This window comes from Phascolarctos cinereus, unplaced genomic scaffold (genome assembly GCF_003287225.1).
Source record: "Phascolarctos cinereus isolate Bilbo 61053 unplaced genomic scaffold, phaCin_HiC Scaffold_5;HRSCAF=322, whole genome shotgun sequence".
Lineage (NCBI taxonomy): Eukaryota > Metazoa > Chordata > Mammalia > Diprotodontia > Phascolarctidae > Phascolarctos > Phascolarctos cinereus.
The window spans coordinates 356,735,245-356,761,681 of record NW_027555958.1 but is presented as its reverse complement, the minus strand read 5'-3'; the positions used below and the strand labels follow the sequence as shown (position 1 = coordinate 356,761,681).

General features: G+C 36.0%; 1 protein-coding gene and 1 long non-coding RNA gene across 3 annotated transcripts; one reads left to right on the top strand and one right to left on the bottom strand.

The window, feature by feature from the left end:
• Position 1: 1 nt before the first annotated feature.
• Positions 2-667, bottom strand: LOC144457794 (uncharacterized). The gene is made up of 2 exons (XR_013487299.1): positions 494-667; positions 2-296 (listed from the first exon to the last, which is right to left on the bottom strand). It is a non-coding gene; the product is annotated as an uncharacterized LOC144457794 (long non-coding RNA).
• Positions 212-25,208, top strand: BROX (BRO1 domain and CAAX motif containing). 2 transcript variants are annotated; one of them, XM_020982214.2, is made up of 13 exons: positions 212-299; positions 3,788-3,927; positions 5,769-5,875; positions 6,641-6,737; positions 9,710-9,805; positions 10,108-10,180; positions 11,315-11,420; positions 12,140-12,229; positions 16,392-16,477; positions 19,049-19,130; positions 19,574-19,724; positions 20,918-21,077; positions 22,449-25,208. In XM_020982214.2, exons 2-13 carry the CDS (start codon positions 3,827-3,829, stop codon positions 22,533-22,535), a joined length of 1,236 nt encoding a protein of 411 aa, XP_020837873.1. In that variant the 5' UTR covers positions 212-299; positions 3,788-3,826; the 3' UTR covers positions 22,536-25,208. The 2 variants fall into 2 exon arrangements, with proteins under 2 accessions (XP_020837873.1, XP_020837874.1); XM_020982215.2 differs by lacking the exon at positions 212-299 and adding an exon at positions 683-774.
• Positions 25,209-26,437: the final 1,229 nt, after the last annotated feature.

Sequence of the window (26,437 nt, the reverse complement as noted above, 5' to 3'; positions counted from 1 at the left end):
CCTCGAAGAGAAACCTGCAGAGTTCTTCCTCTTTTGCTCTTGACCTAAGGGAGGGGCCACAACCCGACTTTCGAAGCCCTAAAGTGTGGCAGAGGGGCTACGCAGGCCACCGTAGCATCGATCTCCGAGGGACGCGGGTTTCCGCCAGCTTGTTTGTCATGGTTTCGGGGGCCACGTGATCTTTGCCCAGTATCCCGAGGTTTCCGATTTCCCGTAGTCCTATTGCTTTTAGTCTCGAGGGTACCGACATTGTCTCTACTTCCCCGGAATAACTGCTTCACGGTTCTCTGAGAAGCCTGGTGAGTGTGACGTGTCTATTATTAGTTGTTTTCCGTTTTGGGGCCCGCCCCCTTACATGTCCCCGTCATTGAAACCCCCGCCCCATCAACACACACGGTAAGGTTGGGGCGTCTTAGAGAAACTCTTTACTCTTCTCCCGCCTCCTGTCAGGAAACACCCCCACTTTGGCTCTACTCCTCACTCCCAACCTTACCAAGAGCCCTTGTACACACTGGGCTCGCAAGGCATCCTCTTAAAGGTTCGCGAACGATGATCTCGGCTTTCAGTAGCCTTCCCCTGCCTTCCGCAGTTGACGCTATCGACTTTCTATTGGAATGACTCCACGGCTCCTCCCTACTTTCTGTGTGTCCAGCTGTATGTGCTGGGGAAGGTGGAGTGTGTATCTCCCTATCGCGCAGGCGCAACTTGTCCAGCTTCTTGAGGGTGTGGGAGGAGGGTGAGCTAGTAAGCCGGAAGTGGTGGCCCAGCTCTCAGGTGAGTTGGTACTTCGTGGGGCTCAGCCAGCGTTCTCCCCTCATATATTTCTGCCTTCCACCCACCCCCAGTCTTGTCCTTTGGGGAGGATCTCGTCCTGGGTCTGAGCGTGATCCCAGAAACAGGGGCACGTGCGTTGACTCCACAGACGACCCCACACCAACCGGCTCGCCCCGAGAATTTCCTGATGACAGATGAAGGCTTGGGGAAAGTTCTGGGGAGGCTGGGGCCGGGCAATCCTCATTCCTTCGTGTGCTCTTCACCCTTTTTGTTGCATGGACCCTCTGGATGAAGCCAGTGGGTCACCCCTTCTCGGAATATTGTTTATTAGTGCGTAAAATAGGATTACCAAGGAAGGGAATTAGATCGAAATAGTTGTCGAAGATGAGGTTAAGAACCACTCTCAGTTAAAAGATCATGTTTTGGACATATCTCACCAAGACTCCGCCAGAAATTGGAAGAAGCACTAATTTTATTACAGCTTTTAAATGTGTACATAATCCATTTAGTCACCAGAAGGCATGCATATTTGTATTGATGAATTACACAATTAAGTTGTAGGTGAGAGTTCTCTATGAGAAATAGATTGTTTCAAGTGAGTTGGAAGTTCCCAAAGGTATGATTCAAGTGGTTTTTTAAGTTATGAACAATTTTTGCTTTTTACTGAGGAAATCAAAATTTGTTCAAGAAAGTTTCTACCATTTTAAAAGTATGTTTTTATAGACCAGACTTTAGTTTAAGTAATGTATTCTATGAATCTTGTTGACTGACTGGAAGAGGTATGTTGGGAAGGTGCTTTTCCTCTCATTAGGTGATAAAGAACCCTTTTCCAAAATATGTCATAAAATTGCTGGACAAATATCAATCACTGAGTAGTAGATTGCAGTAGTCCTATAACTTACTGGGCAAATTCAGTGGTAAAAAGATGCCTGTGAATTTTGTAAACTTAATTTTGAACTCACTAGGAAAGCTTGCAAATTAAAGCTCTGTCCTCTTAATTTTAGCTTTTTTGTAAATCTTGATTTTGATTAATTGAATTTGGTTTTGTTTAAAGTTGAGTACACATAAAGGATCCTGATTCTGAATACAGGTGGATAATGATCCTTTTAAAAAATGTCTCTGGGGAAGAAAATTCTGCTACAGAAATCCATTCTAATGTTTTGAAATTCTTTTAAGAATAGGAGCAACCGAGGTCCAACCTGTATTTCATCAGCTTAGGTTTCTTTCCTCCCAAAGAATATCTATTCACAGATTACCTGCCTCTCTTTGATACTCAGTTAAGTAAAAAGTTAAATTTTTTTAAATACTCATTTTCAGAGATGGATATTGTCATTCTGGCCTGAAGTAATTGAAAAGCTAGTACAGTGGCTGATTCCAAGTCACGATCTCAGTGTAACTCCTACCTCTGATACTTATTTGTGTGACGTGGGGCAAGTTACATAAGATCTCTATATTTAAAATGAGGGGGTTGGACTAGATGCCTTCAAGTTCCCTTGGAGCTCATTGTCAATGATCCTGTTATACAGTGTCAGGACATATACTGCCATTTACGATTATGTTTACAACATGTTGGATAAATAGTCAACTAAGGATAAAAGGAATATCAAGGCTGTGTCTTAGAGAGAAAAAGACAGGTTGCAGTTGAAGCTGTTTGGTTTATGAACCTTGTCTTTAGCCAGTAGTGCAAAAGGTAAAAGTAGTGCAGATTAGTGTCTTTGATTTCTAATTCATCTTGCATAGTTCTTTAGTGTAGTAGGAAGTGTGCTACTCATGGAATCAGTCAGGAGCTACGTATTCAAATCCCTTATCTTAAACTTAGCTGTGTGATGTCTGGCAAGTTATAGCATGATAGAATGAGTCACTTCATCAGCCTCATTTGCCTCTTCGGTAAAATCAGAGCAGTAATATTTAACACTATCTACCTCACCAAAGTGTTAAGAAAAAATCATTTTGTAAACTTAAAGTGGCATATAAATGAGTTTTGTTGTTTTTAAACTTTGGCCATAGCTGGTGTTGTGCCAGTCAATAGTTATACCATCTTAATAGCAATAAGAAAAGCTGATAAAGATTATTGATTTTAAATAAGTAGTGAGGCCAACTAAAGTAAATATTTCTAAATCATGAAATTATTGACAAAATGTCTTCTGTGCACTACTTCCTGGACTAATTTCAAGATAGAATATAGATGACAGTCTTTTAAAAATAGTAGTGCACTTAGGTGTTTAGGTTTTTCTTTTTTTTTTTTATAGAGGTTATAGATACAAGTCAGTCTTTTAAAAATAGTAGTGCACTTAGGTGTTTAGGTTTTTCTTTTTTTTTTTATAGAGGTTATAGATACAGTCTATAAGATTTAGGAAGGATTTTTTTTTAACTCAATGAATTTGTTTTAAATGGTGGTAATCTTTGTTACTACTGCTGCAGGGGAAAATGTTTATCATAGAGAAAATATAAAGATTTGTGTGCCACCAATGGGATACAGGAAAAATAATAATGGAAACCTCTTTCCTATTGGAGTCTAAATTTAAATCAAAACAATAATATATCGGGGCAGCTAGGTGACACAATGGATAGAGCACCGGCCCTGAAGTCAGGAGGATCTGAGTTCAAATTTAGCCTCAGACACATAACACTTATTAGCTGTGTGACTCTGGATGAGTCACTTAATTCCAGTTGCCTCACCAGAAAAAAATACCAAAAACAGTAATATATGATCTGTTGTTATAGGTTATTTGGAAGGACCTTCTCTATCTAACTTTTTACTTTTGCTTCCTGGGTCATGTAAATTAAATATTACTTTGCAAACTATAACAAATTTTATGTAGACCTAACTTAAATACAGTACAATCTTTTTAATAGAAAAGCATTTCAGAAATGTATATTGTAAACACGAAAAACAAAATGATATGTATTTTTAATTTTCATTATAAAACTAAAAATGGGTATAGAGTTCACTTTATAAATGTTTCATTATAAACATTCAGATCTATACTTTTTTTTTCTCCTGTGTGTTTAGGTTTCTTTTACATAGATCTGTAGAAAACATCTGGGGAAAATGACACACTGGTTTCATCGGAACCCACTAAAAGCCACTGCACCTGTCTCCTTTAATTATTATGGTGTAGCTACAACTCCTGCAGCTTCAAAAATTTGCAAGTAAGTTTGAATCAGATCTAATGTTTCTTACTATGCTTTTACTTCAACTACTATGCTTTGTTCACTTTGCTCTTCTAGGTGTTGTGGACAATATAGAGTAATATGACATACATACCCTGAACTATTGCAGTTTAGTTGGAGAGACAGCATGTGAAAAGTTAAACTCCCACATTTTAAAATTTTATACCTTTGAGATCTTTTGTTTTTTTCCCCTCTATTTACATAGGAGAAGTTACACTTTGCCAGAATAGTTAAATTACCTTACCAATGCTAAATTAAACTCAAGAAAACAGTGCAAAAGATTTCACAAATTAGCATGTGATTAATTTACCAGAGACAACATGTTATGAGTTGAGAGTAGAGCTTTAAAGTAATCTGAGAAGCCTTCGCGAAAACATAGGGACTTTACATTAGGTTTAAACTGGGCAGAGAGGCAGAGATTAGGCATTCGAGGTTTGGAAAAAGCATGAGGCAAATCATGAGTGTCAGACTTGGAGTCAGGAAGACCTGAATTCAAATGTGACCTCAGATACTTACTAGCAGTGTGACTGTGAGCAAGTCCCTTAACTTCTGTCTTAGTTTTGTCAACCCTAAGAACAAATGACCAAAGAGTCACAGAGGTTTTGTAACCTCTGTTAACTCTAAAAAAACCAGAGAGCTCACACAGGTTATCAAAATCACAGTCAACTCTAACAAATAAAATAACAAATAAAATTAAACCAAAGAGTTAACAATGGCTATAAGCAAAAAGATTTCTTTATTCAGTTGGTAGAGGGAAACCGGACACATGCTGGGGCCTTCTCTAATAATACCTCTCTACAGGACACCTGCTTTAGCGTGGGCCAATCTCAATACTTATACCAATAGCTATGCAGTGAGCTGTAGCCCTGACAATGGAAGGACAACAGCAACAGTGAGACAAATTTGATTCATAGCAGGACTTCATGACCTGAACATAGGTACTGCAGGTGCTTGTCCAAGCTCAGAGACCACCTGGTGCTGGTGTGAAACAATTCTGGGATTTTGCTGTGGCTGAGATCATCCAGAAGGTGAGCCACAAAGGATTGATGGACAGGAGGAGGCTGAAACACGTTACAAATTAGTGATTGTACAAGAGAAAAGGTATAAAAAAAAAGTCATCAGAGGAATGTATGACCAGAAAGAAAGATAAGATCAATCATGTAGCAGATGCAAGAAAGAAGCAGTTGATAGCCGGAAAGCTCCGCTGGTCTTTGTGGACTGTTGGGGGAACAAAGGAAGCCCTTTAGGATATTGGTTGAATTTCCTGCTACCAATTTACAGGTAGACATGGACAAATCAGATAGAATGGACAGGCATGAGTGAATTGAAATTGTAGTCACTGGAGGCACCTGCAATCACAGATCCATTAAAGTATTTGTCAGTTATAAATAGGAGTCTTTAAAATGTCCCTAAACTAGAAGATTCAACAGAGCCATGTATATTATCTAAAATTAAATCAGCAGTACATTGTCAATGTGACATCTTAGCAATAAAGTTCTTTTTTTTAATTAGAACTGGTTTTTATCTTTTTTGAATGGTTAAAGATTCATTTTATATATATTATATATTTATATATATATTTATATATTATATATGTATATAATATCTGAGGATACTAAATTAGAAATTTAATTTATTTCTATCGTTGGACAAAAAAACCCAGATTTCTTGGGAGATACGATTTTGTAAGATTTCATATATGAGAACAAGCCTTGTATCTTTTTGAATTGATGGATTTTTAAATATTTTTAAATTGCCCACTTTTCTTTAGACTTCATGATAGAGCTTACTTAGCTTTACTCTCTTACCTATTCTTCAAGTGATTTGAGATCATCAAGGGCACGACTGCTTGAGCTGTTCACTGATTTGACCTGTAACCCAGAAATGATGAAGAATGCAACAGATTCCTACTTTTCTCTTTTGCAAGGTTAGATGTTTAAAGTTTTACTGACATGTGTTGAATTTTTTCTGTTTGTTAAAAGCAGGTATTATAATGTCCATTTTGTTGAATAAATGTATAATTCTTGGGCTTTTAAAGATGGAATTTTTTATTCTGATGAAGGTTGTGGTTGTATTTCAGAAGAATGGTAAGATAGGTAGGAAAATGAGGTCATTTAAACACTATTTTGAAAACCATTTCTTACTCTTTGAGTGTTCAGATTTAAGTTGTTGCCAGAGAAAGTTAGATGAAGTTAGTTATAGAGTGAGTATTCATTAAGTTGCTTACTATGTGTCAGGTTCTATGCTAAGCACTGAGGATACAAATTCAAGCAAGCAAGGCAGACTTGTCCTCAAGGAGCTTACATTCTAGTGGGGAGTATAATATATGAATGCATGCTGGGAAGCTGGCCTGAGGATGGAAGTGTACCTGCATTGGGGCATGCTGAGGAGAGAAGGCCAGAAAGAGATATAGGAGCCTATGCTCCAATATAACAAGGCAAAAGCTCATCCCTTAGAGGTAGGGATTCTAGCGGTGGGAACCTAAGTTTCTGGTGAGGTAGAAGTAGTCAGAGAATGAGGCCAAGGAATTTGTGTGGAGAAAGTAAATGTGAGCATAGTGCCATTGAAACTGTGGAATAGAATTGTGTGTGTTTTGGTGTCTTCTTGCTGGGATCCATCTGAATATTTTAATTTTTTTGCTATAAGATATCTGAAGTTCTTTGAAACTAAGATTTTGAAAATTTTTTTTCAGGTTTCATAAATTCATTGGATAACTCTACCCAAGAAAGCAAATTGAGATACATTCAAAACTTTAAGTGGACTGATACATTACAAGGTCATGTTCCAAGGTATATAGTGCTAAGTTAAATCTGATGTTTGTAACTAATTAACTAGGGACTAAATCATAGGCTCTGTATTTTGGAAAACAAATGTAGGGGGAAAAAAAGGTAAAAATCTGAACAAGTTTGGTTTTGTTTGTTTGTTTTGCTTTTTGGTGAGGCGATTGGGATTAAGTGACTTGCCCAGGGTCACACACACAGCTAATAAGTGTCAAGTGTCTGCAGATTCAGGTCCCCCTGACTCCAAGGCTAGAGCTATATCCACTGTACACCTAGCTGCCCCTAACAAGTTTTGTGTTTTGTTTTGTTTTAATATCCTAGGAAATTTTTTAACCACAATATTTGAATTTAACTCTTACTGTTAAGAAAAATATTTCATTCGCTTAGAAAAGTAGATTTGACCCATATGAAAACTGTGAAAAAAAATGTTCACTTTCACCTTGTCAAGAGGAAGACTAACTCTTAATTTTAAAAAAAAAAGTACTAACATGCAGAACAAGGATGTAGGCATTTGAGCCCTCCACCTTAACTATATGAGCTTATGTTTGAGAGTAAAGTTGAAAGTCCTTCTCTTCATCTATTCATTCTACATTTTTTGAGAGGGAGCTCTAGAGAGTTGGTCTGTTTACTGTCTGTTAAGTTCCCCACCAGCAGACCTTCCCACACAACTAGTCTTTAATCCTTCACTGTCCTTTCCGGCTTTCTCTCCAGTGTTGAAATTCTCCAGAATCAGTGAAGGATTCCATATCCTTCCTCAACATTTAAAATGTTATTTTATCATCAATAAATTATGTTAATACATTGTCTACTTTATTCCTCATTTCCCTTCATGCATTCTACATTTTAGCCAAGTAACTGCTAGCTGTTCCCTGAACTTAACATTTTGTCTCCTGCATCAGTACAGCTACAGAAGTTGTCCTTGTGCCTTTCCTAGAGTCTGTTCTCATTTCTGTTTGTCACAGGCGTTATCCTCCCTCAAGGCTTGGCTCAGATGCTATCTCTGGTGAGAAGCCTTCTTGATCCTCCCCTCTACTTGCTGATATTCCCTCCTTCTACAGAATACCCTGTATTATATTTTCCTGTATACATGTTGTATTCCCCCCAACCCTAAATGCTTTCTGGAAGGTAAATGTTAACTAGCATCATCGTCAGTATTATCATTATTATTTTGATGTTTGCATTCCCAGTATATACCACAAGTGCTTTGTACATGGTATAAATGAATGAATGATTCAAATTCATTAATCACTTACTATATGCAAAACACTGTGCTAAACTCTGGGGATAGAAACTGCAAAGAACTGGTAGGCACTTAATAATGTTTTCTGGGTAGCATTGAAAATTCCTCATCATAAGGTGATTATTATAGAAAATTAGCTCTTTAGGGGACCTTAGAGATAATGTCTTATTCTTGAAATTGTTCCAAAACAAAGTACACTACCTTAACAAATAAAGGAAGAACTTGAACAATAACCTTCCTTGGCTATTGCCTGTTCTAATAGTTCAATGATTGATCTTTCTTTATGTCTAATCATTTTATTTCATTTTTTGGTCTTCAATGGAAAGACAAATTTTTGTGTTGTCTGATATTTAAATGCCAGTGTTATGCCATTAACAGGAATGTGTGTGAAATAGAAAACTCCTCTTTATGTTGTCAGGTAGAAGTGACGTCTTTAGGAAATTTCCAGCCATTTTCAGAAGAGAAGCTATTTAATTTACCCAAATCTTAGGGTCCCTGGGGGTAGAGTGGGTGGTGACATTGGTACTAAGGTACTTTAAAGCTTTGTATCTATGATCCTATGATTTAGTCGTTTGGCTTATATTTCATCACCGTTAAGTTGCTTAAATTTGTATATATATGTGAAATCTTTCCTGGTTTCTCTGAAACTTATTTATTTCATCTACTTTGCAATTACCATTCCAGTCCCCTGATTGGAAAAGCTTGCTTCTTCATCAATCTAAATCCTGCCCATCCTTTGAGGATTCAACTCAGGACCAGTTCAAGAATCATTCCTTTCTGAACTACTCATAAGATAGGGTTATTTTCAGTTCCTCGCTCTGCCTTTCCATCCTTCCATATCCAATTAGTTAGCCTAATCTTGTGAATTCTACGTCCATAACTTCTCTCATATATAGACCTTTTCTCTACTCACCTAGCCAGCTCCCACCCCCACCATCCAGTTCAGGCCTTCATCACCTCTCTCCTAGACCACACAGAGTATTTTTCATCACCTTTGTTGGTCTCCCTGGCTCAAGTCTTTTCCCTTCCAGTCCACTTTCCATTCTCCACATAACTTCCAAAATTGATTTTTCTACAGGAGAGATCTGACTGTGTCATTTCAAATGCCACTTCAGTGGCTTTCTCTAGGATCAAATACCAACTACTTCGGCATTTTGAAGTCCTTCACAATCTGGCTCCAATCTTCCTTCCCTACCTTTTTATATATTACTCCCTTTCATACATTCTTTGGTCCAGCCAAACTGGTCTTTTTGCTCTTCCCTTTGGCCAGTTAGATGGCAAACCCTACCTATTACATGAGGCCTTTCTTGGTTTTTTCAGCTGCTAATTCCACCATTTACCTTATATTTATTTTATTTTTATTTGAATGTATTTACATGTGTACTTGTTGCCTGTGACAGAATGGAAACTCTCTAAGGGTAGAGATTTTCTTTTCATGGTTTTGTGTCCCCACTGCCTAGCACTGTCCCCAGAATGTAGTAGGTATTTAATAGATGCTTGTTGATTGATTGACATTTAATATATATTTTCATGTATAGTTGTCTTACCTTCCTAACTAGGTTATATGGTATTTGAAGATCATATTGTAATCTTTCTTTCACCTATAATGCCTAGTAGACATTCAAAATAAATATTTGTTGATTGATAGTATACTAAGTAATCATATTGATGCTAATGTTTTATATGGATAAACTTGATATATATGAGGTAACCAAATTAATGAAAGTGTGTTTAATTTTAGTGCCCAGCAAGATGCTGTGTTTGAATTGATTTCCATGGCTTTTAATGTAGCCTTATGGTATACCAAATATGCATCAAGATTGGCTGGAAAAGAAAAGTAAGTGTGAACAGAAGGGGCAAAGAATATGTGCAAATGTCTATATATATTATTAACTTTAACATAGCCAATGTTATTTTCAGGATCTGTAACACTTTCTTGTTAAACTGTGCAGATTGTTTCCAAATAGAGATGTTTTAAATGCTAATGAGTGAAATGTTAGGCCATAATATGCAGTGTTAATATTGAATTTACAAAAAGAACAAGGCCAGAATTTCTGTAAATAATTATTTTTATTGATAAAAAAAATTATTTGAAAACTAAAAAGAAGAATTAGTATGACTGGTGTCATTATATTTTAGCATAACAGAAGATGAAGCAAAAGAAGTTCATAAAAGCCTAAAAATTGCAGCTGGGATTTTCAAACATTTGAAGGTACCAAAATATATCTTTACTTTTGATAGTTTTCTCACTTTTTGAAGCTTTCTGAATTTCAGTGATGAGATCCAAGAAATTTGTTTTTTATTTTAAATATATTAGTAATTGGTCCTTTATTTTACTATTTCATAGCTACTTATCTTTTGCCTTGTAGTGTAATGTGAATTTAATAAATAGAATATCTTTAATCATAATGTATTGTTTTAATTGCTCCTAGTCAGGTGAGGATGGAAAAAAATGGGAATGTGGTCTTCATTTCTGGTTCATCTCTAGCCAAAACGTTCAGTACTTACAACTTTGCTCTTTCAAATTCCTTGGTATCAGAGATCCTTCAGATCTCTGAAAGCTTTCTGATGCAGTTGTCATGCATCACAGCTATTTGTTTACATTTTATCCCTATTGTTAGACTTCAGTCTCCAGGAAGGCAAGGACAGTGTTTTATCCAAAAATTGTATCTTCCCCCAATGCCTAAAATTACGCTTTGTACACAGCAGGCCTTTAATAAATTTTTATTGTATTGTATCTGCAATATGATTACATTATTTACAGTAGCTATTTTATAAGTTTGTTGTGAGGGAAGTGTTCTTTCTAAACATTAAAACCCTATTATATAAAGGTGATCTCTCATTTGTAGTCTTGGTATGAGATGTTACTGCAGGGATAAAAACTATAATTGTACATGGTATTTTTCATGATTCTCTTTTAGGTGCATTTTTCTTGTACATTTAGTTTTCTTAATTGTCTGAAAGTATAGTTCAGGATAACATACAAAAGATAACTTGGTTGTATTAGCATTTTGGCTAAATGCTTTCCAAAAGGTATGAATTATATACACAAAAATTTCATAATACCCCCTTGATTTGAACCAAAAATTATTTGTGGCTATAGTTGCTGTTCTACTAATATATGGTATGTGAAGCTCTTGTAGTTCTTTGTGGGTTTTGGCCATTACAGTTGCTCTGTTTAGCACAACTTTAATTTGCCCTTGAAATTTCTAGCAAAGTCCCAAATTGAATGTTTCACCTCAGCTTTTAGAAGTATCATTCACTTAAAATATTTAAATATAACATTAAACAGGCGAGAATAATTTGAGTTAAAATAAAATTTGGCATTTATTTTGCTCTCTCTTAGGAAAACCATATTCCCAAACTTATCACACCTGCAGAAAAAGGCAGGGATTTGGAAGTTCGACTCATAGATTCCTACATTATTCAATGTCAAGCTGAAGCTCAAGAAGGTATTCCCAAATGTCACAATGTAGCATTGAATTTCTAAGAAATTAATTTTCTACAAGTACATTTATTTTGCAATTCAGCTACATTGTCCAGAAGATAACTGGTTCTGAAAGATCTGTAGTCAAAAAGCAATTTTTTTTAAATTTTTAATAGCTTTTGGCCTTATTAGTTTTTAGCAAGACTCTCTTTGGCTACACAAGGTGAAAGACTTCTGGTTCTTTTGAGGAAGGTCTTTGACTTTATCCTACTTCTTCTGAAAGAGTAAAAAACCACACCCACCCTTTTCTTATTTGCCCTCTTTTTCTCCTCCCTCCATTTCTGCTCTTTGCATCTGCTTTTCTCTGTGCTCTCTGGATATGCCTACATGCAAACATACAGCTATAAGGGCTAGAGCTTGTGCTAGGGGCTTTCTTGATCCATTCTTAATCGTTTCATAGGAATAGTTCTTGGTATGTCTCATAGTTACTACTTAATGCAAGGAATCACATTTCTTAGAACATTTGGGGGATTTGGCTCTGTACTACTGAGCTCAGCAATTTCTGCATGCTGGTGCTTTTATTTTCAGGAATTTACATTTTTCACATCATAGTTGTTATGTAACATTCTCAGTCTTAAAACTTTAGGGACACAGATGTATATTTCTGCTCTTACCATGTATCCAAATTGAACTTGTATTCTGTTGCAATTCTTAATATAGAGGTACATTTTTTTTCTTTTTCAGTTACAATTGCTCGAGCAATTGAACTCAAACATAATCCAGGCCTAATTGCTGCTCTGGCATACGAAACAGCAAATTTCTATCAAAGAGCTGGTGAGTTCTAGGTCCATTATTGTGCTCCTTAGCCATCCGGTGTCCAAGTTTTTCTTCCACTGATTTAATTAGGGGTACTGTTGTAAGCCATTCATCAGACAGGTGTCCATGTAGATTGATATACTTAAAAGTAAAATGTGATGAAATGAAGCTGTTTACAGTTAAGAAGCAAGAAGTGCTCCTGTGAATGGAAATGGAATTTTTATCTCTATGAAAAGGGAAATGCTGAACTCCTTCCGATAGTGTCTCATTGTACAGGGTTAACAATTTCCAAATTGCTCTCATAGTCATTTGCCATGGATTCTCTTCACAGCAGTGTAAGGTGGATAAAGCATGTGTCAGCCTTATTTTGCAGGTGCTGAAACTGATCCAGAAAAGTTAAATGACTTACTGGATTAGTCCCATTAATTGGGCTCACATGAATCGGAGTCACTGAAGTAGTTTGAAAAAGGGCTGTTTGGGTGAGTTATAGGAGTTTTAAAAGGAGAACAAAACTAGATCTGTTTCTCCTATCCATTTTGATTCCTACATTTGATGGCAAAGACCTGTTCAAATGAGTGATTACACAGTAAATCAGCATCTCTCACTAGGGAGAAAAAAGGAGAAAACCCATGTGTAAGATCCATATGTATTAAATTAATAGTTAATTGAGGCCAGAGGAAGCCTAGGCATGGGAAGTGTGTTGTAGTCCCCCCAAATCTGCATCCGAATTGGGGTGGTACTACATAGGATGATTCCCATTTCTTTTCCTTTGCTACAGGAAAAGTCCCATTTCTGATGCATTGTAGATTCTCCTTTGTTCTTCATGGATTCCAGGGTAGTGATTGATGGGGAAACAACATGTTATCTGTTGTCTTCACTCATAGATCTAGGCTTTAGGAGTTTTGATTGTTACAGTTGGTTGAAGTCAATTGGAGAAGTCAGAAGAGATTCTGAGTTATCCCTTGGCTGACTTTGGGCTTGTTCATATAGTAGTTTTCAGTTAGGGGCTCACAAAATTAACAAATGTGCCAAAGTTTTAATCAGCCAATAATTATTTATTAAGTACCTCCTATGTATCCAGGCACTGAGAATAAAAAGATTGAACCAATTCTTACTCTCAAGGAGCTTGCATTTTAATGTGAAAGACAAGTCTTTGTGGAACATTGAGTATATACAGAATAAATATAAAAAAAATACAAAGTAGATAAATATGAGATGAGATGGGCAAGAGATAAGCATTTAAACAGTGCCTACCTATACGTACCAGACACTGTGCTAAGTGCATTACAGATATCTCGTTTAACAAGAACCCTGCAAAATACCCCCATTTTATAGTTGAGGAAGCTGAGACAAACAGAGGTTAGGTGACTTGCCCAGAGTCACACAGCTTATAAGCATCTGAGGCTGAATTTGAACTCAGGTCTTCCTGAATCCAGGCCCAACATTCTATTTACTCTCCCATTTAGCTGCCTCTAGGTGCCTAAGTAGAGAGGGAGACAACCAACAGTTGAGGAGGATCAGGAAAGACATCATGTAGAAAATGTTGCTCGAGCTGTATCTGGAAGGAGGAGAGCGATTCTCTGAGGCAGAGGTGAGGGGGGGATTGGTCGTTGTAAAGGCACAGAGATGGGAGATGGAGAGTCACATGAGGGGAGCAGAGGGAAGGCCATTTTGGCTGGATCACAGAGTCCAAAAGACTGTAACATACAATGAGGCCAGAAAGTGGGTCGGGCCAGCTTGTGGAGGGCTTTAAAACCTAAATGTAGGAGTTTATAGTTGATTCAAAAAATAACTGGGAGTTTATTCCCTGTAATAACTTTACTCAGTAAATCAGGGTTAATCAAGTAGGACACTGATATGGTCAAATCTGTGCTGATAGAAAGTCTCTTTGGTAGTAGAGTGGTGCATGGATTAGAAGGGGGAGACCTTTAAGAAAGGGAGACCAAAGAGTCTGCCCAACGTGATGTTCTAATAAACCTTGTCTTTGGCTGAAAAAAAAAAAGGGGGGGTGGTGGAGACTAATTAGGAGGCCTTCATACAAATCTAGGTGAGAGTTGAAGAAGGACTTAACTGCTTTGTGAGTAAAGAGAAGTAGTCAGTGCAAAGAATGTTAAGGATGTAGAAACAGCCAAGTTTTAGCAACTTTTTAAGAGTTTATAAATAGTTTCTTTGGAGCTTGGAATAATGAGTTGATAAGGATTGCCTAACAGAATTGAGGTCCCATTTGAGATTTTATAACATAAATTTGTAGACAGTTATCTAGTTGCTAAACTCCTTGGGAAAGGAGAGAGAATGACTTGAGGACCAGTAGACAAAGCCACCATGATTTGAATCGAGGAGGAGGTGTTGCTGTGTGATGGTGGCAAAGTGAAAGCAGAGGAGAGCAAGGAGTATTTTAACTCTCCCCCAAGACCAGTGTGTCTGGGGTTTGAGTGAAGATACAGTGTTGGAAATGTTGACTGAGGATGTAGGGTCCTCTGGGGAAGACAGGTCTCTTTGAGAGCAAGTAAATTGTAGGAGTATTAGAGAAAGAGGACCAGAATGAAAGGAAGTTTATTCATTATGGAATAGTAATTCTGGAGGATGTAATACAAGGGAGTGAGCAGGATTAGAGTGGGACATGAGTGGTATAGGGTTGGAGTATGAATAAGTGGACATGAGTAAAAAGGAGGTTGGGAGGTTGAAAATAGCTTGTACCTAGGTGGTAGATGATTGAGTATTTACAAGAATGTAGAGAGAAGGGGGCAGCTAGGTGGCACAGTGCATAGAGCAACAGCCCTGAAGTCAGGAGAGACCTGAGTGCAAATCTCGCCTCAGACCAAATATTTGACACTTACTAGATGTGTGACCCTGGGCAAGTCACTTAACCCTGATTGCCTAAAAAGCAAAAAACCAAAAACAATATAGAGAGAAACAGGTCGGGGTTTGTTAGCCATAAGGGTAAGTTAAGAAGTGGGAAATGAATACAGCTCTCACTGTCTTGAAGGGATATTGGCTTTTGCCATTCCCATTGCTTCTAAGGTCCTATATAGTTCTAAAACCGTGCTCTTATGATTTTTGCTTACTCTTTCTTAGGGGGAGCTGAGTCAGAGGAGAAGAGGGAATGGTGTTTTTGGATATACCTACACACACATGCAAACATCTACCTGAAAAAGAACCTGAACTGGGGTGGGGGGGCAGGGGAGAAGGCATTCAGTAGTACAACCAGGTTCCCCTAGGTGGTACAAGGTTTGTTTGTTCATTACCTAAATTGTTGGTTTAACTCTTAATTTTCCTTTGTCAATTTCCAGACTCTCAGTATGGGAAGAGTGGATAGGTTAACATTCACTCAGGGCCTTCTGTTCAGTACTTCCTATATTGGGGTGTTGTACATCTACGTGATGGGCCAGCAGCCAGTTGTCCAGAGGTAGAATAGGTCCTAACACACATGACTGAGGTTACAGTGCTAGCGAAAGTGTTGGAACTAGGAGTAGAACATAAATCTTGTGACTCCTGGTCTAGTATTCTTTTCACCAATGTTTTTTGTCTTTTCACAACTGTTGTTTTTTATCTTTGGACCTTTCACATGGTAGGTGCTTAAGAAATGTTGAGTTCAATTAAATTGGCAAAATTAAAAGACAGTTATGCTTTAGGAATCAGTATTGGATTTTACTGAATTTTATATTTCTTTCTTCTTGATTAGTTTACTTTTAGATAATGACAATACCATAACTTGCATAATGATTTAAAGTTTTCAGAGCCCTTTCACATCTGTTATCTAATTTGAACTTCACTACAACCCTGTTAAGCATGGAAGTATTAATCTCTATTTGACAGATGAGGAAGCTTAAATTCAAGGAGATAAAAAACGATTTGCCCAATATTATATGGGCAGTAAGTAGTATCAGAATTATCTAGCTCCAGAACTAAGGCCTTTTGACTCCTAGTCTAGTGTTCTTTCCAACTCCTCACTGCCTGGTCCACATTCTTCAAAAGAGAAAACTATCATCATGTGATTGGTCTCACTGTCTAATTTGACTGTCACTGAAAAAGAATTGTTTTAGGATTTGTTTCAAGTTTACAAATCAGTCTTAATTTTTAAACTGGAATGGTGATAGTATTTGAACTCTGGAAGAAAGGAAAACCAAAGATTCTTGTCAATCAGAGAAGTTATGTTTTGTTTTATAAATGTAATTTTTAGATCACACTTTATCCAGTTTGGAGCCTGCATATACTGTTAAATGGAGGAAATACCTTCACTTGAAAATGTGTTTTTACACAGCTTATGTAAGTATTTATTTAACGTTGTATAATGTTAAAATGTTGTTCCCACATTCACATTTGCTATTTGTGAGAACATTTGATTAATTCCTGGTCTGGTTCAGAACAAAAAGATATCATTACTTACCCTGTTCATTAATGATTGTCTAGTACAAACATTTAGTTTGACACGGACTAGGGAAAGAGAAATGAGTGTGGTCATCTACATCTTACTCCACCCTATTTTCTAGTCAGATTTCCAAGATTTGTACTCTTAATGTATCTAGAAAAATAGAATACATTCCTATTCTACAGAGAGCAGATTTCTCTGAATATTTCATTTCCTAAGTATAAATCCCATTTAAAAGAATTAATTGGTTTAACTCTGGTTTTGTTCCATGACATCCCACAATGTCCCTTGTTTATCAAAATGCATGGATCTGACTCAGTATGACATTTCTTCTATTAGCTTTCTTTGGAAACCTGTTTTAATTAGCCCTTCTCACTGAAGTTTAAGTCTGTGTCCTCTTTCCCTTATTAAAGTTAAACAGTTGCAAAGCCCTGCTCCAGTGCCCCCATCTTGATGTGGAGGTAGACCCTAAATTATTGAAGACTATGCCAGCAAAGCATGAGCTTTCCTAGAGTCTGCAGTTCTGGAAAGGCTTTGAGAATAAAGTCATCAACAAACAAGAATGTTGTCTTAAGTACAGAAAGGTTCATCATCAATACGTTGGCTGAGAGAAAACAATTTTTTTAAAAAAATTATTACCTTCAGTTTAGTGCAAACCCTTTTTCTTTGATGGTGGTAATTATGGTTGAAAAATGGGGCAGAGTGCTGAGAATCTCCCAGTTTTAGACTATCTATAAATAGTAACTTAACAATACATACTTTATATGTGAGCTCTTTGTCCATTGACCAACAAAATTGACATGCTATTTATTGGAAGAAATAAACCATACCAATGTTGATATATGAAACCAGAAGACAAAAGCAAGCTGTGGTTAAAGTAATGGATGGGTTGTAGCGTCAGCTTGGAAAAGTAAACAGAAGAGTTAGTGGAATGAGTTTCATTCTGTTCCCAGTGACAGCAAGAAGCGTCATTTCATGGGACGTATTTACTCATCTTGCCTTGCCATCTTCATAGTTAGCATATATAAGCAGAAAAGACTACAGTGAAGATAATTGAAGCTTATGTGCCTAAAGCTCCAAAGATTAAAAATTGCAGATCACCCAAAGGACAGTGGAGAGATGTATGATTGGAGTATTGGAAATTATTGAGCAAATTCATATTCAGAGAAGGAGCTAGACAAGTCATTTAATGAGAGCAAAGGATAACACATGGAGATCCTGAGTACTGTACTGATATCTGTGAAATGTTTAAAGATTAAAAGAAGTTCTTTAGCACATTGGGTAGATTTTCTGTGGCTGATCTGTGGCATAAAATTAATAAACATCACATAGAATCGAAAGGCATGGATAGGTGACATTTGTCCTGATGGAGAGGATATGGACATCTGAGATTACAGATCCATTGAAGCCAAGATGGAAAAGAGTTTAGTATTATTATTTATATAATAATTCTTGATGTACTTAAAGATAGTCTTTGCTTTCTTTTCCAACTGAATAACTATAGCTCTTGTTTTTAAAATAAACATTTTTTTAAACCCTGATGTTCTGTTCCTTTCATCATTTTGGTTGGTTTTTCTTTAGACCCTCTGTCTTAGCACATTTCTTATTCTTGACTAGTACTAAATAGATTAGAAAACCTCACCATTATAAAAAAATATCTTCTAGTGTACTCATATTTTAGGTACTGAACAAGAAGTTTTATATAGTTCCTATTATATGTAAGATATGATTTATTCTTGTTGAACATTTTTATGGGCTTAATTTATTAAGACTACTTTGATTTCTGTCTTCGACAAGTTTGTAAGGCCATTTTCAGTTTGGCGTCTTTTGCAGACTTGATGAATGTCCTCCCAGTTCCTTCATTCTAATTATTTCTTTAATAAAATTTAAAAGTATTAAACCAGGCTTGACATACCACCCAGTTTAGCCTTCCTAGGTTGGTAATGAGCTGCTCAAAACCTTTCTTTGGGTTTGATCCTTTGTACTTACCTAACAGACTATATATGTCTATTTTTTTTAGATGAAAAATGTTGGAGTAGACTTTAAATAAGTAATGGACATTGATCGTCTTCTCTGGCTTTATTTTAGAATCCATCTTTAATCCTAAACTTCATCCAAGGAAATTTCTGTAGTAATTCTTGATAGCAGAGTTCATTCTGCTCTTCTAAGTATCTCCCATTACTGCATACTTGTAAGAAAGTCCAGCCTTCCAATATTTGTAACATATTTTAGTGTACTTTGTCTTTGATAAACGAAGAATTTTAAGTTAATTCAAGTCCTTTACTGAGATAATAAAATTTTTCTAATATTTCTGAGAGGAAATAAAAATCATAAAAGGAATTAGTATTTGAAGTAATAGAGAAAGGCAATTTTATGTGACATATTTGAAATGTGAAAGAAGTAATATCCGTTGTTAAATGCCATTTGGGGAAAACAGAAATGGGAAATCTTGTTTTTTCTTGCACCAGGCTTACTGCTATCATGGTCAGACTTTGCTGGCAAGTGATAAATGTGGTGAAGCAATCAGGTCTCTCCAGGAATCAGAAAAATGTAAGTTTTTCTGCCAGAATATTAACTCCCTTAAAAGCTAATTTTTTATTTTCTTAAGCAGATAAAGGGACCTTCAAATGGGCAGATGGGGACCTGGGAAGGGAATTTTCCAGAGTTTATAAAGAGAAGTTTGCTTCTAATTTAAATAAATATATATTGATACTTTTTATTTTGATATCAGTGTCATAACCAAATATATTCTATCTCAAGGAAACTGGCTCTTATTTAAAAAAAAGAAGAAAAAGTGTTTTGTAAGACTGACACACACATCAACCAAGTCAAAAAATAAATGCAGTGTTTAACACCCATAGCTCTTCACCTCTTAGTTTGTATCTCATTTCGCTGTTCTTAGGAATCTTGTTTTTTATTTCACCAAGTAAATGGGAGTGAGCATGAAATGATGAACTGTAACCTAGTAAACTTTACCTTCTTTTTACGTGCAGTTTATGCCAAGGCTGAAGCACTGTGCAAAGAGTATGGAGAAACCAAAGGACCTGGAACAACAGCCAAACCTTCGGGACATCTGTTCTTTAGAAAACTTGGAAGTCTAGTGAAAAATACTTTAGAAAAATGTCAGAGAGAAAATGGATTCATGTAAGTGTAGATGTCTGTGTATCAGAATCTTTGTTTTCTTTTGTATTTAATTAGGTTACATAAAAATGTGTTTGCATGTAGAGTAACCTTAATTTTTGTCTTAATTCCTTTTTTTCCCTTGAAAATGTATAAATTTTGTAATACCTAAGTATTTTGCATCTTCAGGTGGTTCTGTTCCTTAAGTAATATGATTTTAGCTAAGGGAGAGGACATAATAATTCTACTTACTAGACTACCCCCAGACATCTATTAATCCACCTTTCCACTCATCTTATATCTGCCTTTGTGTCTTATCTAAAGGTAGAAAACCATTTTTTTCTCTCAGTCCTCTTCCCCAGCCTTATCAGGCTGACTTTTAAATACTGCATGAAGAATGATCCATAAAGCACTACAGACTTTCTCACTTCTAGAATTAACTGGAGAACAACGTAATTATATATTTACTATAGTTTGCCACACCTAAAATGTTTTTACCTTGGCCTCTATTTTTGATGTATCACTCATTTCTAATAAATTTAGCTAATGTTTATCAGTGATGACTAGTGAGGATATACTTCTGTTAACATTTCTTTGTTTATTTTACCGTCTTCATTAGAAACTATTCATTTATCAATAGAGCTTTTTTAAAGAAAAAGAAAAATTCTAACTAAAATCTTTAACAGCCTTTGGTTTTTTTTGTTTGTTTGTTCTTTAGGCAGTTGGGGTTAAGTGACTTGCCCATGGTCACACAGCTAGTAAGTGTCAAGTGTTTGGTCTGGGGTCAGATTTGAACTCAGATCCTCCTGACTTCAGGGTCGGTGCTCTATCTACTTCACCACCTAGCTGCCCCCTTTAACAGCCTTTGGAACAAAATAATTAACACAGTAAAACTTGTCAGTTTGCCTGGTTTTAGGAAACATTATTTTGATATTACTAAGAACCTCTAAAGAACACAACAGACAGTATCAATCACAAGTCAATCAAAGAACATTTACGAGATGCCTACTATATGTCAGGGAAAAAAATCTTATCATGGAGTTGACTTTATCTCAGTAAACTGTTTAGGTGAGAATAATCCTTTTTGGAATCAGCTGATACCCAAAAGATTCATTGTTAATAGGTGAAGAGAAGTGGTTGAGATGGGTCATTATGTATCCCTGGTCTCTTTTAAGAGAAACTTGGCATTAAATTGTTGTTTAAATTTTCTTTTATAGATATTTCCAAAAAGTTCCAACAGAAGCACCACAACTTGAACTCAAAGCAAACTATGGCCTTGTAGAGCCTGTAGCCTTTGAATTTCCTCCTCTGAATGCACACTGGACACCAGAAATACTAGCTGCATTTGATCTCACCAAGAGGCCAAAGGATGATAATGTATAAGCTTTATTCTGTTTTATTTCTTCCATTTCTCTTTTAAAATTAAGATAAAGATTATAGAGTTTATTTCAATATCTTTATTTTCCCTGTTTGCAAAGATAGAGGTTTATTTGAGAGCAGTGACTATTAAATTAGCTAATTTAGTGCTTTCCATTTGGAGTTATTCTAATATTCAGGAAGGCTCTGCAGTATTTGTTTCATTCTGGAAAAATTTCCAGATATTTGCTCCTGAATCCATAGAAGTAAATATTCTCAAAGTAATACCTATCTTTTTTTTTTTAAGTCTGTAAACAGTGCTTTAAGATCAGACACAAGAGTGGTAGTGGTATCTTAAATCTCTTAAAAGAATGGAGTAGATTAATATATGATTCTGCAATAGAGCTCCACACTTTACATTGACCATTTCATTGAATATTTGAAGATATGGTCTTAATTTTAGCATTCTAGGAAATAATCAAGGTGTAAAATATACTGCTATTCATTTATTTCTCAGTAGCCTTAGTGCATTTTGGTTTATGAAGGTGATAATGTAAATGGAAAGCCTGAATTTTGGCATGAGATGATTAGAGATTTATGGGAAAGATTATTAGGGATTTGTGAAAGGTAGAAGTGGGAACCCTTTGTTCTTTCAGAGCCATTTTGCCTTTCTTGGGTTTGAGTTAAAACTCTTGCACAGTCAAAATAACTCTGTAAAATAGCCTTCTTTCTGTTTTGCTTAGTTAGCCACTTGCTTGCTGCAACATAAAGCTCTTTTAATGACATCAAAATAATGTGGGAATTTGTTACTTCCAAACTTGAGGTCTCTCTGTTGATGGCAATTAGCTAGACTATGAGCTCCTTAGGGGGAAAGGACTATTTAGCTTTTTGTATTTGGAGGCAATTAATTGGCTCCATGGATAGAGCACTGAGCCTAGACTCTGGAAGGTCTGAGTCATTCAAGTCCTGCCTCAGATACTTACAAGCTCTGTGACCCCGGGCAAGTCACTTAACTTCTGCCTGCCTCAGGGGGTAATAGTAGCATCTACTTCCAGAATGGTTGTGAGGATAAAATGAAATAATATTTGTAAAGCTTTAAAGTGCTATATAAATGCTAGTGATTGTTGTTGTCAAGGCTCCTTTATTTCCTTCCTTCTCACAAGAAGAATGAAAATAAGTGATACAGACAGATCTATTACCTAATGTACCATTCCAGAATTTCTTCTTCAGCAAAAATGATACTTTCTAAATTAGATGTGTAGTAGTCTGACCAACTTTGCCAGTACTTACACTGTCACATTAAAAAAAATATGCTATCTTCAGAAAAATTAATTTATTTTAGATTCCAAAGCCTTGCCTCAGATATTCTTAACTCTTTGTCCTTCCCTCTAGGCCAAACCCAAACCAGAGGAAGAATTGAAACCAGTCAAAGAACCAGATATCAAACCACAGAAGGATAGTGGCTGCCATATTTCCTAGAAGGCCATAGAAACAGGAAACTCCTCTCTTAAGTGGATTGGGTTAACTCTGGGACTGGATTCTTTTTTGTGATTCCTCGGGAGACTGAAGAGTAATTTGCTTCTTTTCGTGGGTCTTCAACTATTTCAACACTCACTTTTTAATAGGGTGGGGTTTTTTTAGTGCTTTATTTCTCTGTGTCCACTTTAGTCAGTTCACTAGACTAGCTTCTTACAGACCTTACTTTGACTTGAAGATATGGGAAGAGTGTTTTTTGGAGAGCTCTAGAGTAGTAATAGGTTTCAGTTTAATATATTAAATTATAAAAAAGAATCATTTCTCCTTGTCACAAGAAGATTTGTTTTCATTTCCCATCTGTCATTGAAATTAGAGGAGAGGTACAGATAAGAGTCGACAAAGAAAAAAACAGTTCTTGCTTCCTTATGGCTATATTGTATCATGGCACAAACCTGTAACACTCCCAAGCCATTTATTATTTCTCATGTGAAACAACTTTTATATTATGGAAGAATCTGAAAATTATTAGTAGTTAGGCTCCTTGATACATATTTGCCTAACATTAATATTTTTAAAACTAGAATTGCAGTGTACATGTTAGAACATTAAGATAAGTCTGAATTTTATTTCTAGTTAACATAGGCTTTACTTTCTTGGAATGAATATTTATTTTAAATCCCTTTTTAGAGAGCTTATGTGACTTAAGGAACTAATTTGTGTGTAACAAGCTTTATATATCTATATGAAAGAAGGTAAAAAGAAATTAGCCCTTGGAAATTATATGCCATACAATAATGCAGAAAATGTTTAGAAGCTTGAAGAACTACCTCTTTGGAATTACACTGGTTACCTTTTATTTCTGTTTCAAAGTGTCCAAGTCAGTTGGTTTTGGACTTGAATATGTTCTCTTCATAAGGCTTTCAATAATAGTCTATATATCATGTCAGAATGAATGAATAAAAAGAATTAATTAAGTGCTTACTACCCATTGAGCACTGTGCTAAGCACCTTTAAAGATACAAGTAAAAAAAAAAAAAGACAGTCCTAACTCTCAAGGAGCTCACACTTAGTGAAGGAGACAGTATATAAAAGAAAGTTCCCCTGCAGGGCAGAAGGAAAGGGCTGGAAGTCTTAAGGGTGCTTCAGCAAAGTGGATGACACAGCCCAGAGGTCCTTAGGTATGTCAGGAAATCAGATGACTGCCCATGGGTCTGTTGGGAATATTGGAAAGACTGACATCATGACCAGTTAGACCTTAGTATTGCTTTCTTCGAGAGAATATTTCAGGACTGAGAGAGCAAGGAGTTAGATAAAAGGTGAACCGTCTGTAAATTAGAGAGCTCCAAGCAAAGCAAAGTTAGTGTATCTAAGTAATGATATTTACATAAAGTGTCGGTCGTTGAAATTTAGATCTAGAAAAAGACCTTAGAAATGGATCATTTAGTCTAATTCCTTCCTTTGTAACATTTGATTATTTCGCCGTTTTAACACTTTACTAAATGGTGCATCACTATATATATGTACAGAAACCTTTTTGGTTTTGAACTGTTTGTGTATGTTTTACTTTGAGAAAGTTACCAGAGGTTTGATGTGAGCCATACTGATCAAACATTAATGTTTCATATATCATTGACTGTGGTAGTCAAGCCTAACACTAACATTTGCTGTGCTCTGCACGTAGAACTTTTTCATGTATTTTATGTATTAGTGCATTTCACCCTAGTTTTTTTCATTTTTCATACTGAACGTTTTATATGATTCCTCCTCCCATGCATAAAATGTGTCATTTCTTTTTTGTAAGATATTGTAAATACCAAGATTAATGATTGGCAGCTTTGTAAAGGGTAGGAAATGAATGTCCTCTTTAAAGCTGACTTACAGCTAGAATCTTCTATCATAAAATTTCGACATCATGTTTAGAGATTTTTTTAAAAATAAAGGCGAAGGGATTACATGAAGGTTAGGCATGTATGTTGTTAGCTGTTCCACCTAATTATTGTCTGATTTAAGCCAGTTCTGGTCTTTTGTAACTGTCTTATACTGAAGGCATTGATTCTATAGGCAGTTACTGTGCCACCCACCCTTTTTTAAGAAGAGAAATTTTACAAATCAAGTTCTTTAGGATTTTAAGTTCTATTTCACATTGAATATTTATGCTTATACTAAGTTAATAAGATACCTAATGTGCAACAAAATCATGATTTTTCACAGTAAAGTTTTTAAAAGGTATATATATAATGTGGGTATATATATATACATATAGTCATTGTATCAGTTTAATGTTACTTGATTTCATGCACTATTTAATTCTGTTTTAATTATATATGTCTGCATGCACTCTTTGATATGATGAGTTTTCATCTGCCCATCTTGGTAGAATTGGCCTGGGTCTATAGCTGGTATTAATATGTAGCATATGTAATATGATGCAGTATTCTGAGCACATGGCCAGAAAGAAAACTTACCATCATTTCTACAATGTTGTGCAGCAAACTTTGCACTTTACAAAATTAATATTGTATTTCCAGTGCTATATAAAAGTGCTTGTAATTATTCTTTTCTCTTTGTTGTACTGGTCACATTAGGATACAATTAATGTTCAGACGAAAATATCTTTAGTGTATATTTTACGCTTTTCAAAAAATAAATTTGTAGTGCCACCTTGGATAATCTTAATCTCTGTCTGAAGAGTTCTATTTTTACTTAACTTGCTAACCTCAGTAACATGTTTTAATAGAGTGTAGACTTCAAAAGAGCTCATGCTAATAATCAGAGCAGTTTATTCAATCACATATGAAAACTACTGAGGCTAGTGCTTGTTTTACCCTGAAGAGGTGTATATGAGATGCTGCCATTTTAAAATTTTTTGTCTTTTCACAGAGCATAAATTAATTTCTTGATGAATTTTGAATCTTTTAACAGGGCAGACCATCTTATTCCTACTTCACAGTAGTTGATTGGGCATATCTGTAGATAATTTAGTACATAAACAGAAAGCAGCATGAAGTCTTGAGTGCCAAGAATAAAAAATACCAAGAAAATGTGAAAGAGCTTTGCTTGTAAATTGTAAGTAAGATATCTGAATAGGAAATTGAAAATTTGTCACCGGTTGCCTTTCTTACTGGAGGAGGGGGTCCTAGTCTCAGCACCTATCTTCCTGCCTAGTTGGACAAAGAGGAGACCTGATCTCAGCACCAGCCAGTTGGTCCTAACTAAAGTTCTCCCACCACCACCATGCTGACCCTTCCTTTGTTGCCATCATTCAGTAACCTCTGCTTTGAAGTTTACTTTATACAAACTTATCACTGAATCCAGATCTTGGTGGCTGTTATATCATTCCTCAGATCATTCCTCCTTTCTTAAAAAGTACAGTACTTGGTTTACTGTCTTCTGCCATTATACTAGGGGACTTCAACATGTTGAATGCTCCCTGGAACACCTTAATCTACCCATTCAGTCTCTTCAAATCCCATGACCTCATCAGTCAACAAGCATTTATCAAGCACCTGCTATGTACCAGAAACTATACGAAATGCTAGGGATACAAAGAAAGGCACTAAGCAATCTTGCTTTCAAGGAGCTTACATTCTAATGAGAGAAACAAGATGTATACAGAGCAAATTGGAGGTGGTCTCTGAGTGAAGTCAGTAGCATGAAGTGGGACCAGGAAAGACATTGTAGGTGGGATTTTGACTAAATTGAGAACTCTTCCATGTAGGACTTCAGCTATATGTATTGGTGGTCATACCCTGGATTTCACCATCACCTAGATACGTTTCACTAACGTGATGTAAAAATTGGCATTCCTCAATTTATATTATAATAACATATGTATAATATAATAACATGTTATTTCTCTCTCCCTAAGTTTTATCAATCCCTTTTCAGTTTTCTTCTTGACTTCT

Bases quoted from the DNA above. Each gene is read 5' to 3' on its own strand.
- BROX (XM_020982214.2), top strand. From the start codon at position 3,827: ATGACACACTGGTTTCATCGGAACCCACTAAAAGCCACTGCACCTGTC. The intron at 6,738-9,709 runs GTATATAGTGCT...GTTTAATTTTAG, and splicing joins TTACAAGGTCATGTTCCAAG to TGCCCAGCAAGATGCTGTGT. The intron at 21,078-22,448 runs GTATAAGCTTTA...CCTTCCCTCTAG, and splicing joins AGAGGCCAAAGGATGATAAT to GCCAAACCCAAACCAGAGGA.